Here is a 19,176-nt window from a genome sequence, read left to right as displayed (position 1 = left end):
ACGAGCTTTTTGAATCTTCAAGGGCAATCTAGAAGAGGGACTTTAGCCCATGTAGCTTTTCCCAGCCCCACCAGTCAAGGTGTGGGGCTGACTCTCCCTCTCTTATACAACCTTTAAGGGTATAGCAGGAACCTAGGTCTATTTTGCATGTGGGGCCCCCAGTGGCCTCCAGTTAAAGATGGCTCCAGCATGCTGTTGTCAATTTGTAAGTATGCGTTTGTGGAAGGAGAGGTGGTTAATGTCATGGAATGAATGTTACCTTTGGGTGACCCTTGGAAAGTCCAGTACTCAGTCTCTGAATGGTAATATGGATCTGGAGAATAGGCTGGGCTGTATTTGGAGGACTGGGCAATATCCTCACTGGTTTTACTTTTTGTAGCTGCAGATTGATTATCTACAAAAGCAACAGAGAGGAAAACAGGAAACTTCCGTTATTTAAAAGACGCTGGCTCAAACAACATGATGTAAAAACTTTCAGTGCAAAAGTGGGCATGTAGGTGTGAGGGGGGCCGAAGCTTCCCCACACCCACAGTTGCCCACATCACAGCTCTCGCCCAAGGCACAAGCGATTTTCTCTCCGTTGGCCTCACTTCTGGAACTGGGACTCAGCTGGGGGAAAAGTGACATTGGGATGAAGACTGTAGGGAGATAAGCCATGGCCAGGACGAGGTCTGAGCACCTCCACAACACTTTCATGCCAATAACTGGGCCCCTTCCTACTCTCCCCCCTGCGTATATGATTGGGGCATGCCAAGGCAAATAGGTCTAGTCTGAACTTCTGTCCTAACCTATCACGTACCAAGCGAGTCCGTTCCCCAAATAAAATTTACCACAGAGGAAAACAGGCACAGCGGTGATCGCTGGCAGCCTGGACTCACACAGACATGTAATTTCCCACTTGACAGTGGCGAGCAGCACTTCTGTTCGGCGACAGACAAGTAGCAAACTGTAGCGGCACACTACCTATCTGCTTGCACTGACGTTTCCCCCTGAAAATTCTGTCCTGGTCATTTAAAGCCTGATTGGGGGATACCAGCTTTACAAGGCTGTCAAGAGTCCCCACAGGCCTCCGGGTAAAGATGATGTCTGGCCCTCCTCAAACCCAACACAAACATCATATGGAAAAAATACCACACCATGTGCCTCTCCTGGGTGACCAGGGTCCTGAGAATTTGTTTCCCCATCTTGGCAGCCGTGAATTTTTGACTGCTCCCTTATGTTCAAAAATAACACACCTAATCCACATTCCTCTGTGCCCCTTTCTACTTGGAGGGAGTACTTTATTCTTTTTTTAAAAAAAGATCATTCAAAAATGATTCTCCACCTGCAGTCAGTTGTACAGGCCATTGCACCTTATATATGTATCAGTATGATATAGTATGACAAAGAAGAGCATGTTATTGCTCTTCGGAATCCTTCAGAGAACTGGGGGGAAATGGAAGAATTGTCCTCGGATTCCATGGGTTCAATATCATGACTGAAGGTCAAGAGAGAAGGTTGTAAATGGTCCTGCAGGGGTCACTAGACACTCTAATATTAAGGATATCCTTCTCTGCTTTCCAAAATGAATCCAATGAGTACCAAACTTTAAAATAAGCCTGATATACACCAAGATTTTTTAAAAGTATGAAGCTGGCTACTACCAAATGATGACCTTGGCCCATAGGTTTAGCCCTTCCCCCAACAAAAAAACCTGCTGAATGTGTACTGATCTAAGGCATAGTTACATTTGAGCCCAGTAGCAGCTTACAGACCAACAAGATTTTCAGGGTATAAGAAGAAGAGCTGGTTTTTATACCCCACTTTTCTCTACCTGAAAGGAGTCTCAAAGCAGCTTACAATCACTGTCCCTTCCCCTCCCCACAACAAACACCTTGTGAGGTAGGTGGGGCTGAGAGAGTTCTGAGAGAACTGTGACTAGCCCAAGGTCACCCAGCAGGCTGCATGTGGAGGAGTGGGGAAACCAATCCGGTTCTCCAGATTAGAGTGTGCCGCTCATGTGGAGGAGTGAGGAATCAAACCCGGTTCTCCAGACTGGAATCAACGGCTCTTAACCACTACACCAAACATTCAAGAGTCACAGCTCCCTTTGTCAGGTCTAAGGCATAATAGCCATCCATTCCTTCTCTATCCAGACATCACATCAGGGATGCAACTGCAGCTGCTATTGCAAAAGTGAAGCAACAGATCAAAAGTATGTTCCAGGGCTCAAGGGATGAAGCCCAAAATGGTTGCCCTAGTTAAAAAAAAAAAGCTGTAGGAGATGATACTACTGAAAGCAGGTATCATTAGGACATGGCTTGGCATTGGGGATAGGAGTGCATTACACAGCTTAGCCACAGTCACACTGCACAGCCTCAGCTAAGAAACAAGCACAAGCCTCAGATCCACTCTGTGTCCCAATTTCATTCTTTTGGAAAGCTGCACCAAATGATGAAGAAAGACAACTGTTTTGGGGGAGAGTATGGCAAAAGTATTATTGCCTGTGGTATAAGCAATCATCATGGTATTGTCTCTGGTCCAAAAAGTGCTGCAAGTTTTTGTGGTGCTTCGAAACCTTACAGAACCTGTTTGATCTGAGACAACAACAAGGCAAAAAGAACACACATTTTGGATAATGATGACTTAATCATACTAGATGGTATCCAGCCACTGTGTTTCCATTGGGGGGAAAGCTAAGGGGAGCACTGCAGACCTCCACACTGCCTCCATGCTGTTTGGGATGGTCCCCTGACTCTCGGGAGCAGTACTTTGCAGGTTCAGGGGCAACCTTGATGCTCGCTTTTTTAAAGAGTTAGTTTGGGATAGCGATGTGCGCTCGGATATATCCAGTCCAAAAATATACCTGAAAAATTACTGGGGCCGGCAGTTTAAAGTGCCAGACTTGAGGGTTTTGTTTTGAGTTGTGGTTTTTTTGCAGGTTTTCTGGACAATGGGAGGGAGGCAGCTCTCCCAGGCAAATGGAATCACACATGAGGGGGAGCTTGCCAGGTTGGTTCTGCTGGGATTCTCTGGTTTGACACTGTTTTTGTCAGGCTTGTGGCCACATTGGCCTGGGTTCTGCTTGGCTTCTATGGTTTTTGGCACTGTCTGTGTCGGGCTTGCAGCAGTGCTCTCCCTTGCTTAAGTTGGTTTGGCTTGGATTCTTTGGTTTGACATTGGCTATGTTGGTCTTGCCACGTTGGCCTGGGGTACCGCTGAGATATTGGTTCTGCAGGGCTTGTTGTTTCTGTTTGCACTGGGAGGCTTTTGGCCAGTGTTTGCTTGATTTTGTGTGTTTGTCTGTTCTTTGCCTTGGAGAAAGCATGGAGTTTTTTTCCCACATAGTAAACAAGGGAGAATGGCTGGGGGCACTTGTTCGGGGCCCCATAAAATTGGACCCTTTGGTCCAAATCACTTGAAACTTGGGTGTCTTCGGGGGACAGGCAGCACTAACCGTGCTGCAATTTTGGTGTTGTTTGCTTAAAGAACAGCCCCTACCGCCCCTCCCACCCTGGAAAATTCCCCACGGGTAATAATGGACCTGAATAATTTGGAATCCTGAATCCATATATCAAACTGGTATTTGGGGCCCAAATAACCAAGAATACCAATAATTATTCCCCTGGGTTCCCTGCAGCCACACAACAGCTGCTAGGAATAGCTATTAAAAAATGAAGCAAAAGCAGAGCCCATTTGGGCTCAGAATACTCCCACTGGGGAAGAAAGGCCTTCTGATTCCAGCCTTTTTCTGCACCAAAGCAGCATTGGGGGGGAGAGGAGTTATTTTCTCATTCTTGCAGCTCCACATAGAGTATTCTGTGCGCACCAAGTGGCAAAAACAAGGAAATAACTCCCAGACCCAACTTTTTAAAAAAGTGAATGCCTAGTTTGGCTTTCAGTGGGTTCTGCTGTGGGAGACGCAAGGCAAATCCCAGTTTGTTTCCTACAGTCACAGATTGTTTCATATAATCTCCCATCTTCAAGTCTCTTAAGAACCGTTGTTATGTCTCAAGCCTACCTGACATAGGTACAAAAAAGAAATGGATGGACACACATACACTGAATCCTACTTTTTTCAAAACTCCAGATTGATCTAGAGGAACAATCACTCCTTGGTTCTGGATTCAGCATCACTTGATCATCCACCTCCGCACACACAAGGTGATGCATTTTGCCTGCGTGCGGAAGAATTAACCTGGAAATACTCTCTTTCCTGGGGACCCAACTAAACGAGGCACTGGATCCATGACTGGATCTCTCTTCTCTTGAAATGTTCTAATAACAGAAGCCGAGAGGGGATAATTTGGATTGGGACTGCAGTGTTTGGGGAAAGTTTTAAAATATCCATCCACTTTGATTATTTCCCTGTAAAAAGGCCCCCTCCAGTGCTATTTGTTTGTTAGGGAAAACTTCCCTGTCTGAGTAAATAGCAGCTTAAGGCATTTTCATCAGGAAAACAACTTAGGGAGTCCTGATTCAAATCATTGTGTGCCTCCCCCCAATACCATGGCTGCTATCAATGGCAATTTAAAGAAATGGGAGATCTGATCATAGACCTGCAATGCCTTCTCTAATTCAGCCTTGTTCCAGGGCATTAAAGGATAACTGGTAAGTGGTTTGAGCTTTTGTTTTTTTTAATGTGTGCCCCTAAACATGCATTGAATGGACAACTCTCCTGATTGGGTACACAAGAGGGTATTTATACAGCCTTTAGGGATGAGTAAACTGCATTACATAATCTTAAGTGTTGGTCATACATTTTCAGAGAAAACTATTTTGTGTCCTAAATGATGAACAGAAGTTATAATAATAATAAAACCTTTTGCTCTTGTCCTAGGGTACAAAATGGGTTTCTCTCAGAAGATTCTTTCATAAAGACAGAGAAAGCACCTCCTCTCCCCCCCCCCACAGAATAACAAAACCTATGTCATATTATTGCCACTCATGTTGCCCCAAGGCTTGCTGGGGGAAGTCAGAGCAGTTCTCAGAAACATATGCGGGACTGATACAAATGAGAGAGGCAAAGGAAGCTACTTACAGTGCAATAGGGTGCAGACAGTCAGCAGGGCAAGGTGTTAGGCAGACAGGGGAAGGAAGGAAGGAAAGAGAGGAGACACAGTTACCACAATAAAGGGAAAGCCACGCCACTTCTAAAACAACAAGATCAGGTCGGTGAGCAGGGAAGTCTTTTCTCCTCATAGCTAGGACCTGCCCAGCAGAGGGCAGCCCTCCGTCTTCTATGGCCTCAGAGCCTCAGCCCCACCAAAGACTAAAGAGAATTGCTTCCATTGGTCTCTTGACATTAGTGCGCTACATCTGCCTTGAAAAAAGTCCATCCTTGCCCTGCCTACAGTTCCTGCTTCTCCCAAGTTTAGATCAGCTACACTGTTGGCTTCTTCTGTCTACAGTTGCGTCACCATGCTTGTTTCTTCATCACTTATGCTTTGGTTGAGCAACTACGAACTAACATTTCCTTGCAACCAATTTCCATGGAATGTTTATTTGCTTAAAAATGCAGCCTCAGGCTGCAAACATATACTGATGCATATGGCTGGGGTGGAAAGTGCTGTCAAATCACAGCCGACTTATGGCGACCCCGTAGGTTTTGAAGACCAGAGATGTCAAGAGGTGGTTTCCCATTGCCTGCCTCTGCGTAGTGACTCAGACTTCCTGGGAGGCCTCTCATCCAAATACTAACCAGGGCCAACCCTGCTTAGCTTCTGATGATATCAGGCTAGCCTGGGCCATCCAGGTCAGGGTACTGATGCCTATTCTGACTTGGAATGGAAGTCCCTTTGAACAACCCACTTCAAAGTAAACTTGCACAGAATGCCCATTCAGCTTTGGTCGAGTGCTCTCACAGACATGGTTCCTCAAGAATGACAGGATCTCAATTGGGATCAGCACCCTCCTCATTGGCCCAGAAGGTAGACACCACATGGGCTGGGTTAACTCTTCTTTTAATATATTGATTGCTGCTGGTGGGCTGTTGGGATAATCTGTATGTTGACTGATTTTCCCCTGAGTTTCTTTGTTAGGACTCTTTACATGTGACTTGCAGTGCTGAGAAGCCACGTTCATTTCATGGTCACATTTAAAGGCTTGCAACAGAATGTGTGTGAGTCTGATTGCATGAATATTTTCCAACTGTATAGCAAAGACCCATTGCAATCAACTCCAGCCACAAGGTTCTGGGCCTTTAAATGTCATATGAGATGCACCAGAACTATGAGATTACACCCATGGAGAAGTGGCTCCCATGGAACTGACACACCATCTACGAGGCACCTTAATGCACAGGCCACATGGTCCTGCTGAATCTAATTTCCTTTAGTTTAGATCAGGGGTGTCAAACTCAATTGTTACGAGGGCTGGATATGACATAAATGTCACTTGGTCGGGCCGGGCCATGCCTCGCCAGCCCAGATTGGCAGGTGGTGGTGGTGGTGGTAGCTACCTTGGCTGGCTCACGGGCCGGATAAGAGCTCCCAAGGGGCTGGATCCGGCCTGCGGGCCTTATGTTTCACACCCCTGGTTTAGATCACTTAGAATGGCCAGCTAATCCTCCCACTGGTATTTTGCCTTTGTTTGAGTAAAGAAGGTTCCTACACTAGAATGACCCACCATGATGGTTCCACCATGATCCAGTCTTTTTCGCTGCTTCCTTCTTATCCATACCTCTGAGGCCAGAAATTCCTCAAAACTACCCTTCTCTCCAGGATATATGATGTCCATGTCTAGCACTGACACCAACTTCCCGTAGAAGCTCATGGAGACATTAGTTGCATAGAAACGTAGCTAAAGCAGAACTGGACTTCATTATGTGTGTCCAAATACGTGCCAAAGCCATGCCCAAACTGTACCGTGTCTTTTATAGATGGGGGGTTTCCGGTAGATGTTACTCTCTGCGGCAGCTGGAGGCAAAAAGAAAGACAATGAAGGGAAGGAGACAGAAAAAGAGAAAGGGAGTAGGAGCCAGCATGTGAATGAGGCAAGTCACAGGAGCCACCATATTTGCAGGTAAAGTTGCCTACCCATGATCAAATAACCTGCTCACTCTATTAAGTATCTCCACCACCCCCCACTTCCACAGCTCTGCAGAATAAAATCAGACAGCCTAATTCTTGATATCTGAAGAGCAGAGATAACTTGGGAGCTGATTTGTTGGGGCAACATATGAACACATGAAGCTGTCTTATACTGAAGCAGACTCTTGGTCCATCAAAGTCAGTATTGTCTACCGGCAGCGGCTCTCCAGGGTCTCAAGCAGAGGTCTTTCACATCACCTACTTGCCTAGTCCCTTTAACTGGAGATGCCAAGGATTGAACCTGGGAACTTCTGCATGCCAAGCAGATGCTCTACCACTGAGCCATTACGTTTGGGTACATGTGTGTCATAGACAGCCAGAAGACAAAGAATTTGGGCATGCACAAGAGATCTTGTTGTGAGCATGTTCATCATTAACAGTATGGTCAGGCAGACTTTTCTCCTTTAGGCACTCTTGGCAGCTTGCCTCAGTTCAGGAGAATGAAGATACAGGAGGGGCTAGTGGCCACCATCTTCCTGTCTGCCAATGGCCCCGGATGATCTGTCAGCTGGTTTCTCAGATTTACAGGCATCAACCCACCCCTCCATCCTCGCCAAAGAACAATGCAAGTCAGTCAGAGTTTCTTCAAACAAGAGAAAAGCAAAGCAAGCTGGGAACAGGAGCTATCCAATCAGTGCAAAGGCTTACTGATAGGCTGGACTGGTGGAGCACATCAAGGGCCATCCATAAAAGACATCTGCAAAAGCTACTGGGACACAAGTAATCTGAACACCATTTCTGGTGGTGGCGGAACAGGAGAGTAATAATGTCAGGGAGAATTCCAGAAAGTACAGGTCACTGCAGGTGACACAGAGCAGTTCCTGCTAGACAGGATAAATGGAGGGCTAAACGACTCTCTGTGACTCCAGGTCCACATCATTCCCTGTTTTACAGATAGTAAGACTACTGCCCTGGGGTCTAGATGTGCCTAATCCCAGGCTGCTAACTTGGTTCACTATTGAAAAGGATGACTGGCACATGAAACCCAGACTTTGAAAACCAAAGAACGGTCCCACACTTAGGGCCTGTCGTATGATGTCAGACATACATCCCTAACAAAATCCTAAGGGAGCTGTGCTCCTCGTCTACGATAGTCTGAGATCAATACCTCGGAGCGGTCTTCAGCTTTCATTTCACATATGCGGGCAGATATCAAAAAGCACTGGAAGGGATCCAGGTTTGACACGGCCTCATTTGAAGCTGAAGGATTGAGGAGCTGCCGCTGCCAGGCATTTAGGCAGGTGAGGGCCTCACCTGCTTTGAGTAATGAAAGATTCTAGATTTACTTTGCAAACAAAGTTGATTTGCAGGCAGGCAGGAGGGAAGGGTATACATGTATCTACTTGTGTCATTACAAGGGACAAGTGTCTATTTCCCTCCCTCCTTGCAGAAGGGGCGGGGCAGTGGCCCTTACCTGGTGGCCCCTGGAGCCTCTGCTGGAGGGGAGCAGCCATCTGGCAAGCCCAGAGAAATCTGGGGGAAGGGTGCAGCGGGCCCTGAGGGGAGCAGGAGGAGTATAAGATAAATTGTCTGTCATGGATGGGTGTAGAAGAGCTCCTAGCTGACAGACAAGCTTTGCCTTGTGGTCCTTGAGGGGATAAAAAGGGAGGAAAGGAACAGGGTGGGGTCTGGTGTTTGTGTAGGAGAGAGAAGCTGCAGTGGGAGGTGAAACCAGGCTTTGGAGGACGTGGGGTTAAGGCTGCAGGTCTTGTTTATGGATGGCCTCTACCATGAAAATGCATCTTGCTGTTGCTAGCTGACTCTAGCACTAGCCATGCAACACACATATCTGGCACATGCATACATGCATGCATGCATGGGGAAAAAAAGACACAGTGCTCTTCCACAGGCTGGCCAAAGACCTCCAGAGCCTACCTGGAATGTGGAAATGCCTAGGAGTCTGGTATGAGGTTGGTGTGGAAGACCTCACATCTAACTGGCTATAGTAGGGGGAGCTGCGTCCACTCTCTGTTCCTTGGAAGAGCAGATTTGAGGGAGCAGCAGAAAGAGAGAGAGAGAGAGAGAGAGAGAGGGAGGGAGGAGAGAGGCAGAGGAAAATGGGTGTTAAAAGCAGCCGTGTTAGAAGAGTAGCAAGCCAGTTGTGAATCAATGATGGGTGATGCATAGATGGAGGGGCTCTTGCGCACCATAGTGAGGGAGAAGTGTGGGGTTCACAGACAAACAAGGGAAGAGGTGCGTGTCATCAGTGACAGTTCTAAACCCATTCCAGAGGTATCAAACTCCATGTCAGGATTTAGCTTGCAGAACTGACACTGGTGGGGCAGAGGTCAATAATAGGGGTAACCAGATTCTTCATTTTGGCATCGGGTGAGCAAATATCTTAGAGGAGACCCAGAGAAATTCTGCCAGATATTCTTTTTGGGTGTGTTTTTCTTCCCTGCTCTGCCAGCTCCCTAGTGCAATGTGTCAAAAATTCATCGCTGGATCGTGTCCATGATGAAGAATTACCACCTAGCACCTCTGTTGTGCACATGAATCCTGTGGCATCTACTGCTTCCCACATAATCAACTTTTTTCAATTTCAGCTCTGGCAGGGAGTCATTACTATTTGACTTGCCACAGAAAAGGAAACAGTGCTATACCCAGTCAGTAATACACCCTTTTCTTTCTTAGAGACCGATCAGTTCTATAATGCAGTCAGCCACTTCTCTGCGAAGAAATGGTCCCACCCAACACAGGAAGCTGCACATTATTTTTACTCTGCTTTGTTCAAAAAAGACGTTGCAGTTTAAACTCTTATGGGAATGGAAAGACGTTCTGGCCATGAATGTGCCCCGGAGAGAAGTCTGAATGTCCAGGTGATGTCACCATACTGGTTTGTGTTGGTCTCAGTACTCAGCTCATTCATAGGGAAAGAGTTCTGTCCTTACCTGAGCGGTAATAATGATGTGGCGAACGTGGGATGGTGGGTGACATGCCTTGGCGGCTGTAGGTGGGGGAATCAATGTAGCCTGGGCTGGAAGCTCGCCTCTGCCTGATATCCATGCTTTCATAAATATCCTGGAAAGTCAAAAGAGGACTGATAAAAAACTCAACCCCAGGGAAGTGTGCACACAGGCTCATGACATAAATCCCAGTCCTCTTACTTTTGACTCCATTCTGGTTATCAATTCCCCAGTTGATATGATGACATTACAATAGGGTTGCCAGCTCCGAGTCGGGAAATACCTGGAGATTTTGGGAGCGGAGCCTGAGGAGGGTGGGGTTTGGAGAGGGGAGGGATTTCAATGCTATAGAGTCCAATTGCCAAAGTGACCATTTTCTCCAGGGGAACTGATCTCTATCGGCTGGAGATCAGTTGTAATAGCAGATCTCCAGCCATCACCTGGAGGTTGGCAACCCTACAAAGACAATTGGCCTCACTCCTTCCATTTTAATGTAACCTGGGGCCACCGTCTACAGCCTAATCCCAAAGTCTAGCAGCAATACACTTCAGGCCCCTCTGCACTGGGATCTTCCTAGCCCATCTCTCAGCAAATGTTTCTTCAAGCTCTCACTCTACGAGGCCTAGCCACACAGACTTTCATATTAGCTTGGCAAGCCATTGGATTACCTGAGAATACGGAGACAAAGTTCCAAGAGACTGGAAGTGACAGGAGGCCAGAGACCAGCCGTGAGGGAGTGATGAGTGAGGAAGGAAAAAGAGGAAAAAAACAATTACAAGCTCACATGACTGCTCAGGGCCATAGTACAGTTCATCTCTTACCCCATTCCTCTGTTACTGTCCATTGAGCAAAATGACAACTTTATTAGAATTGTCAGGGCATGGAGGGAGACCCGGGAGAAAGACTCCAGATGAACAAAGAAGAAGGGACAAAGCTGTGTTTTCTCCCAAATGTTGTGAGAAGCAGGGCAGTTCTGCTGGGATCGCACGGCTAACAACCAAGCATAAATGGCCTTACAGTTGCAACTTTTGTTGGTATCTAAATATGGCTCTACAGCATTAAGTGTTTCAGCCCCCTTCGGTCCTGGAAACTAACTGAATCAAGGCAAAAAACAAAACCTATAGTATTTGTTTACAAATATTTGATGTCGATTAATACGTATACGCACACATTCAAGAAACCTGCTCTGAGCCCGGCTTGCTGGGAATGAGGGAGGGCTATAAATGCAATAAATAAATATACATTTAGGGCAATCTAGCTGTTCCATTCATTCCTGCAGAGTCTTAGGAATGAATGGAATAAGCAACTAGATTGCCCTGTTTTGCCAAAGCAACGGGATGTGGCCTTAAAGCTTATACCTGCTCTCTCCATGGATCTTAAGCTGAGACTTATTCAGCAAAAAATTATGTTCAAGATCTACTGGACACCACAGCGACTCTTTAGCAAAGGAATGAGTAAATTATCTAATTGTTGGCACTGTAACTCACTGGACGTGTCCCTTGAACATATGCTTTGGGTGTGTCCAGTCCTTCGGTTTGTCTGGGAAGAAGTTATTACTCATATCAGCTTTGTATTCGAATGTTCACTGATTCTTGAGGATGTCTGTATACTTTGAAACTATTGGCCTGTCTCTTAGGAGCTGACTGATGGCCAACGAAAATGAACCCTCTGTGCCCTTACTGCAGCTAAAAGACTCATATTACAACATTGGAAAGATAAAAGCCCACCTCCGAAAAATCAGTGGATTGAGGATCCTAGAACTCTATCAATATTTGAATGCATGGCATACAGATGGCAATTGCGCAAGGACCTATTTTTAGATATTTGCATGTCTCCAACGGATGCTCTTCACTGACCAAATGCTAGATTAACATATTACAGGTTACATCATACCTTTGAGCTGGTTATTAACCCATATTATTAACCCTTGCCTGTCTGAAATGAAACAAAGCTCGCTACCTAATGCTCAACAATCTGCCACCACTGTTTTTATATTTTTTGCCTTTATGTATATCTTTTTTTCTTTTTAGTTTTCTTTTGTTTTTAAGGAAACCCCCCCTTTTTTTTGCCAAGACCACTTTTGGATACTTTTAACTGCTCTAAATATTACTCCTGACCTGGCTGTAGTGCATTAGGTGTCGATTGTGAGTACAGCATAGTGTAATTCAATGCCAGTAAGATGCACCAGACGCGAGCTGATATGCATGTGGTAAGACAACATTATCTCTGTTGCATTACATCATGGGATTTGCTTGAACAAGGAGAGAAATGGAATGTATGAAATGAACAAGGAGAGGGGAACCAGAGCAAGACTAACCTTGCTCACCTGTCTACATCAGCTTCCCTTTCTGCCTGCCACCTGTGCTCCTGTGCCTGGCAGTTTGCCTACAGAGGCCAAACTCAATGAAGGACAAGACTTGCAAAACTTTACTACCCAGATGCATTTTTTCTCACATATATGCATGGCAAGCTGTATTTTCCCAAATGGTCTCTTTTGTACATCTACTTGAAGTACATGATCTCTATCTTCCCTTGTAGCTGGACACCCTTGTTATTCAAGGGTCGTTTATCCATGGGAGTTTTACCTGAGGTTCATTGCTTGCTGGACCCTCACTTTCCTGTTGCGAATCTATGCACCAGTAGTCTACAAGCTCAAATCAAGTCCCCGCCCCTTTAAATGCTGCTTTGTAATTGACTTACTTTGTAGTGCTTACTGTGAGAGAAAATCCCCCTGAAAACCCAATTGCTGCATAAAAAGCATTTTAAGAACAACAACAAACAGAGCAATCTGAAAGGGGGGAGAGAAATCCAAGCCTCGTTTTTAAAAAGCCTTCCTTCTGCCCAGGAAGCATTTGAATCCCTGCCTCTTTACACCTGCTTTGTAATTGGCTGTGAGAAAAACCAAGCTTGTGTGTCCCGCACTTTGCCTTCTGCACAGGGATTTCACCCAGGCTGAGCTCAGGGGAGAGGGAGGAATCAGGTTAACAGAGGAACGGGAAGTCCTGGGATTTGTGAGGGCTGGCAGTGAGGTCATCTCTAATGGATGGAAAATTCATGCATAACTCCAAGGAAAAACCAAAGACAGACCGGAGACGAATGTGAGTGAAAGTACCCAGGCATAAACAACCAAGGAGATATCTGTTATAGCATCACCAAGCCTGCTGACTTCCTAGGAGGCTCTCCTGCCCTGGCAAGGCATCCCCTGCCCTAATAAAACATGTTTTGAAATTCCAAAGAGAATGCAAGGCTGAAATCGGTGCCTTCACTAGCAAGTTGTAGCTCAGCCTCATATGGCAGCTGTAAAAGACGGAACATGGACCAAAGAAGGAATCACTGATTAATGGATGTGGTCATAAAAAGAAGGGAGTAGTTTTTGGTCTCAACTAAAAAGACAACAGGAAGTGCTTCTAATGGCCAGAATCAGGGCTGGACTAGCACCTCATCTGAACGCTAGTAGGACATGTCAAACAGGGAGTCAAGAATCTCAGAACAGCCTTGGAGAAGGACAAAGGAGCTACAGAGAAGTGTGGTCTCTAGAAAAAAAAACCTTGCTCACATCAATAAGTATAATATGTATTAGGACCAGGTGAAAGAAATGAATGAGAATGGCGAGAATGTGCAGCCAAGGATAGAAATGAATATAAGAGTTTGAAGAGGGCAGTGCTGGTTGGCAGCCAAGAGATAATCCTACGTAAAAGGAACCTTTAATAGTTATTTTTATATTCTTTTTTATGATTAAAAGTAGCAAGAATGTACTAATAAAGCATTTATGTATACTGAGAAGACATCTGATTATAGATAACTGTACATAACTTGAATCATAGTACTGTCCTGCTTGCTACAGCATATACTTTTGCTTAATTATATATTTAAGCAAAAATGTATGCTGTAACAAGTAGGACAGTTAGCTATTGTTAGAAGATAATTCTGAAAGCCTATAAATATGAAAGACTGAATTGATTATCAGCTTCCTCTTGGAAGAAGCTCCTTGCCTTGTGATCATACTTACTCTTAGGCAAGATATTTAATGGAGTCATATAATTGCTCTCCTGTAATTATCTATACAGAATTAATGGGTGGTATTATCATATTTTTTAAAGATGTGTGTGTGATTTTGCCGTCAAGTCACAGCTGATTTATGGTGACCCCATAGGGTTTTCAAGACGTTCAGAGGTGGTTTGCCATTGCCTGCCTCCACGTGGGCAAAGAGAGTTCTGAGAGAACTGTGAATAGCCCAAGGACACCCAGCAGGCTTCATGTGGAGGAGCGGGGAATCGAACCCGCTTCTCCAGATTAGAGTCCGCTGCTCTTAACCACTACTCTGATCTGGAGAACCAGGTTTGATTCTCCAGTGCTCCACATGAGCAGCAGATGCTAATCTGGTGAACTGGATTTGTTTCCCTGCTTCTACACATGAAACCAGCTGGGTGATCTTGGGCTAGTCACACTCTTTCAGCCCCACCTACCGCACAGGGTGTGTGTTGTGGGGCAGGGGAAGGAAGGTGATTGTAAGCCAATTTGATTCTCCCTTAAGTGCAGAGAAAGTCAGTATATAAAAACCAACTCTTCTTCTTCTTCTACACCACGCTGGCCCTCTCTTTTAAGATAATCAGTGATAAAGATGTTAATAGTTATCTTTTAATAAAAGATAAAATAGTATTTACTATACCCACAACAGTCCAGTTCACTGTGGGGCGTACCTCTTACTCAGAGATTCATGATCTGGTAGAGGAAAATTAACCAGAGGCCTAAGGCTTCTCAGGTTCACACCTACATCTGAATCAGGCCTGACAAGTTTCGTCCAGAACAACTGGTTAATAATTCCCAACATGATGCTCACAGCATTTGTAACAGAGGAACTGGTAAGATTTCAGTAGATGTCTTTGTGAGGCCCTGAAATAAAGGAGAAAGCCTATCTAGCTTCTTTGTCTTTTGATGTAATGGTTAAATAAGGTCTTGGTTAACACATGGGGTTGAATCCTGCAATCTATCCGCATAAGGCACTGATAGTTATGGATTTTCCCCATGTTCCCCTTCCCACGGTACTCCTTTCCAAACATGGCAAAGTTTATTACTGTGATCACGGGACACACATAGAGTCACAATGGTTGGAAGGCTGCAGTGTGAGAGGGAAAAGGGCAAAAACGCTTCTTCCTTCCTCTTCCGTTCTCTGCTGGAAGAAGGAGAAGGGTAAATTTTACCACCCCCTTTCCCCTTCAGCTCCCTGACTATTGGCTGTTACTCCATGCGTGTCCTGTGACTCTGGAAATAAACTTTCTTGGGGTTGGAAAAGATTGCTGTGGGAAGGGGAATCGTGATCCTTGCGCCTATAGATCACAAGATCCAACCCTTGAGGTCTCTGTATTGATTCACAAATAGGTCCTCTTCACCACCGGTGGGAGCTTCCTTGTGGTGGGGCTAGGGGGGTGATCAGTGCAATAACATCACTTCCGGGGTAACCCCAGAAGTGATGGGGATGCTCTAGCACATTCCTATGATTTCCACAGAGTTTTTGGGAATATGTCACTTCTGGGATTACCCTGGAAGTGATGTTAATTGCTCCCCTTCAGCTGGCCTGCTTCCGCCTGCCGGCTAGCTGAGAATCAACAGCTAGCCCTCTTAATTGGGGGGGGGGGGAATTGCCCACCATTACCTGGTATCTGGCAACCCTGTTAACAAAGCTAATACAGAGGGACTGCTTCTTCCATGCTACTTACAGAGTAAAATATGGGATGGTTCCAGGTTAAGTGATTTGGCTGCTACTGAACCATGATGCTCTATCCACAGAAGATGTTTCCAGCATGTTGATGCATGTAATTTCAAAGACTGCCTCCTGGCCATCTGACTTTTGAGTGATGCCCCTGATAGAAAAACTGGGAACTGGATATTTTTGGGTTGCTAACCCCATTTACCTTGCTCTCACCTACCCTCCATTTCACAGATACATATATTTTTCAACAGAAACCAGCAAGTCCAGGTTGAACCAGTTTTGCTTTTTCTCCCTGTCCCACCCACTCAACCTAAGGGGAAAGGTTGCTTCTAAGAATGGAATATAATACAACAAGCTGCAATTTGGTGCCAAAAATTCAACAGTACTATTTAACAAATCAAGTACACGCAAAACAGATCTGCCTTATTTTCTATTTATTACCATCCTCCTGGATGTCTTTTGCTCATTAAAGAAGTCTGGAGATGTTGGGAAACAGCTAGAGAGCTCCCTCCCTTTTTATGTGACACACTAAGAGATAATTCTTTGAGGAAACCTTTCTTCCTGAAATCCCACCTCATTTTATCCTATTTCCCATCTCTGGAAAGAACATAACATAAGAACATAACACAAGAAAGGCCATGTTGGATCAGACAAAGGGCCATCAAGTCCAGCAGTCTGTCACACAGTGGCCCAACCAGGTGCCTCTAGGAAGCCCCCAAACAAGACAACACAGGCGGAATTTTGGAGGCTTCGTGCTTTCTTTCTGTGTTCCAGCTGCAGAGGATGGAACACATCTGGATAGAGAGTATGCTCACACCAGGTCTCACTTGGACATTTTCAGATTTTTGACAGGACTGTTGCTAAGCAGTAAGAGTAACCACATTAGTTTCTCCTTTCTGTTTGTTTTTTGCTCTGTTGCAACTCCCAACCCTCTCAAAATCAATGGCATTTACACCTATGGAGGCTAAAGAAACTTGTTTCCGTTGGAGACCTTTGACCTTACTGGCTTGCTGTGCCTCTGACCAAAGTGCTGAGAAGTTGTACCTCCCCATAGCTATATCTCTCCAGCGTCTCGTCCGACGTGTATCTGTGATAGGGCTCATAGGAAATGAGGTCAGGGCGTTGCACCTCGTAGATGGCTTTAATCTTGGGAAGAGCAGCCAGGTCTTTGTAATTAAGGATCTCATTATCCACTTTAGCCTGAGGAAAGGGGAGACAGAGACAGAGAGGCGAAGACAAAGAGAATAGTAAAGAAACAGGTGTTGGGGGAAAGGGGCATGTTGGAATACACAGAAATGAAGGCATCATCAGAGCAAACACCCAGATTGTTACCACAGAGGTGAGAAGAGGGAAGGATTGAACTTTGTGAGAGTCTACAGGGCTCTCTCCAGGTAGATGAAGGGAAGGAGCATGGGAGTCTGGAGTTCAAGACCAATGCCACGAATAGCCTTGGGGACATGCATCTGAGCTCTTCAGTCAGATGCCACTCCCAAAAGCTAAATTAGGCAGACATGCATTCGATGATGGATGTCAACATCTCATTCTGAACACATCAAATGTTTTCCTTTGCATTGTTCATTTGGAAGACTCTGTTGCCACTATGACCCTTGTGCTCAACAGCTGTGTAGCTGGGTTGGATGATGTCTTTTCACCCCTCCTGGAACCCCTACGACATGTCTTCCCCAGTGGCACCTGTAGAAGTTGTAAATTTTAGTTACAGATACCATGTGCCTGTTTTAGCACCAGAGTTGTACTTACACAGATGACACGATTGGGGGAACCAATGCTGGAACCAGGTGGGGAGATGGATGTTTCTGAAGTTCTTCTGTGCTGTGTGTGGAGGGGAAAGCAACAACAATGGATCATGAACTAAACTGTTCATAGCCTCTGTCAAATCCATGACATGTAAGGAAGCCATTTAACCATCCCTGAGTGGGAATGTCTTCAGCAACAGCAAAACGTTCTCGTCTGCTTGCCTGTACTGCTTCTGCTTACGAAACTTTCATTTCACAGTGTGTTTCACAGTGCTTTTCCGCTTACTAAAATACTTTGCAGTCCTTACTCCAACCCTCCATCCTGAAGGGCGACTGTCCCGGGACGGGCCTACCGGCCAGCTCCCAAGCCACTGTCTCTCCACCTCCGACCCCCCGGGCCCAGGTGTACTCACGGGGGAGACGGAGGGGGCTTGCCGTATCACCCGGGCCCCCCAGAGAGAATCAAGGGGGCAACAACGCAGGTGCCTTTCTCTCCCCAGGCAGCCGGCCAGATGGGGCGCGGCAACCCAGTGACGGCGCAACCAGGCGAGGAGCCGTGGGGCCGACGCAGCCGGAATGACGCGGCCCACCGGACTCCGCCCCCCTCACCAGCTGATGATAGGGAGGGCGCGGGCGGGTCGGGGAAGGGCTGGCACAGCTGCGGGAGATCCCGGTAGAGCCGCACGATCGGCTGCCCTGCAAGGGGATCACGGGGGAAGGGATGGGAGCAGGGAAGGGGCGGGGCCTCTCTGGCCGGGATGGTTATAGGGCGAGAGGGGAGCCGAGGCCAGGGAGGAAGCCGGAAAGGGTTGTGTGCAGGCTGAACGTGGGTCGGCCGGCAACCTGGCAACATCCAAGGGAGGAGAAAGCTCCGACTCCCCCTCGGACTGGTCTGAGGCCGAGGAGGCTCCCCCGCCTCCACCCTTCTCCAGGGCAGAGACCCCGGGGGTCACAGAGGTCCAGACGCGGTGTGACAGCGACATCAGAGCCAAACAACACATTCACTCTATTAATTCATGCTGGAAGGATGTCCACTCTTGAACTTGGCACCTGCACTGGGCACTTTGTTTATCACATTCATATCCCACCTTTCTTCCATTAAGGAATCCAAAGCAATGGACACTGGATTCTCAAGAGGTCTCTCATTTAGGCAGTGACCAGACAACTTGAGCAAAGCTGAAATGTCATGTGCTTTCAGACCATACCTGGCCCCCAATGAATACTAACTAATTATACTTCAGGGACTACCCAGGTGTTACGGAGGATACCTGGCTGCTGCTGACACACATCCCAAGTATCTCTCCAGTAATATTTGGTAAAATAAAGGTATGATGTGATGGAATTGTGTTCACCGTCTTCCCCACCCACACTCCAATACATGAAGGTACCAGGGAAACACTGAATGCGATGATGTGACATCACATTTCTTTACCAGGAATATCTCAAGGACCACCTACTCTCCTATGAACTTAACTGTATATTTCCTACTGAGGTTCTTCTCCTTGTGCCCCCTCATTCAGAGGTAAGATGGATGGCCACAGCCCACTGCCTACCCCCAAATGTATAGAAAGGCACACTCCCCTTTCACATTGTGCACAGGTACCACAGCAAATACCAGTGTGGTTGCAGCTAATTTTGACAGCAAAATTCAAGTATGAAGGGTCTCCAGGAGTCAACAAGACTGCAGCCTACAAGTATGGATTGGCCACCTTGACTATGTGTTCAAAGCCATCTCC

General features: G+C 46.3%; 1 protein-coding gene across 2 annotated transcripts in view; it reads right to left on the bottom strand.

Moving 5' to 3' along the window:
* Positions 1 to 19,176, bottom strand: part of ABLIM3 (actin binding LIM protein family member 3) — a 192,793-nt gene that overhangs the window by 11,765 nt on the left and 161,852 nt on the right. The window contains exons 9-15 of one of the 2 annotated variants that reach the window (XR_008933970.1): positions 17,445 to 17,516; positions 16,731 to 16,886; positions 10,645 to 10,674; positions 9,962 to 10,091; positions 8,946 to 9,044; positions 6,846 to 6,896; positions 260 to 394 (exon numbers count right to left, since the gene is read on the bottom strand). Coding sequence is in view for 1 of the 2 variants with exons in the window: in XM_056867050.1 (XP_056723028.1) it covers positions 260 to 394; positions 9,962 to 10,091; positions 10,645 to 10,674; positions 16,731 to 16,886; positions 17,445 to 17,516 (523 nt within the window). In the remaining variant the exon portion in view is untranslated. The remainder of the gene's footprint in view (positions 1 to 259; positions 395 to 6,845; positions 6,897 to 8,945; positions 9,045 to 9,961; positions 10,092 to 10,644; positions 10,675 to 16,730; positions 16,887 to 17,444; positions 17,517 to 19,176) is intronic. The other variant, XM_056867050.1, reaches the window with a different exon arrangement.

Source organism: Euleptes europaea, chromosome 1 (assembly GCF_029931775.1).
Source record: "Euleptes europaea isolate rEulEur1 chromosome 1, rEulEur1.hap1, whole genome shotgun sequence".
Lineage (NCBI taxonomy): Eukaryota > Metazoa > Chordata > Lepidosauria > Squamata > Sphaerodactylidae > Euleptes > Euleptes europaea.
The sequence above is the reverse complement of the archived record's forward strand: the minus strand, read 5'-3'. Positions and strand labels throughout refer to the sequence as shown.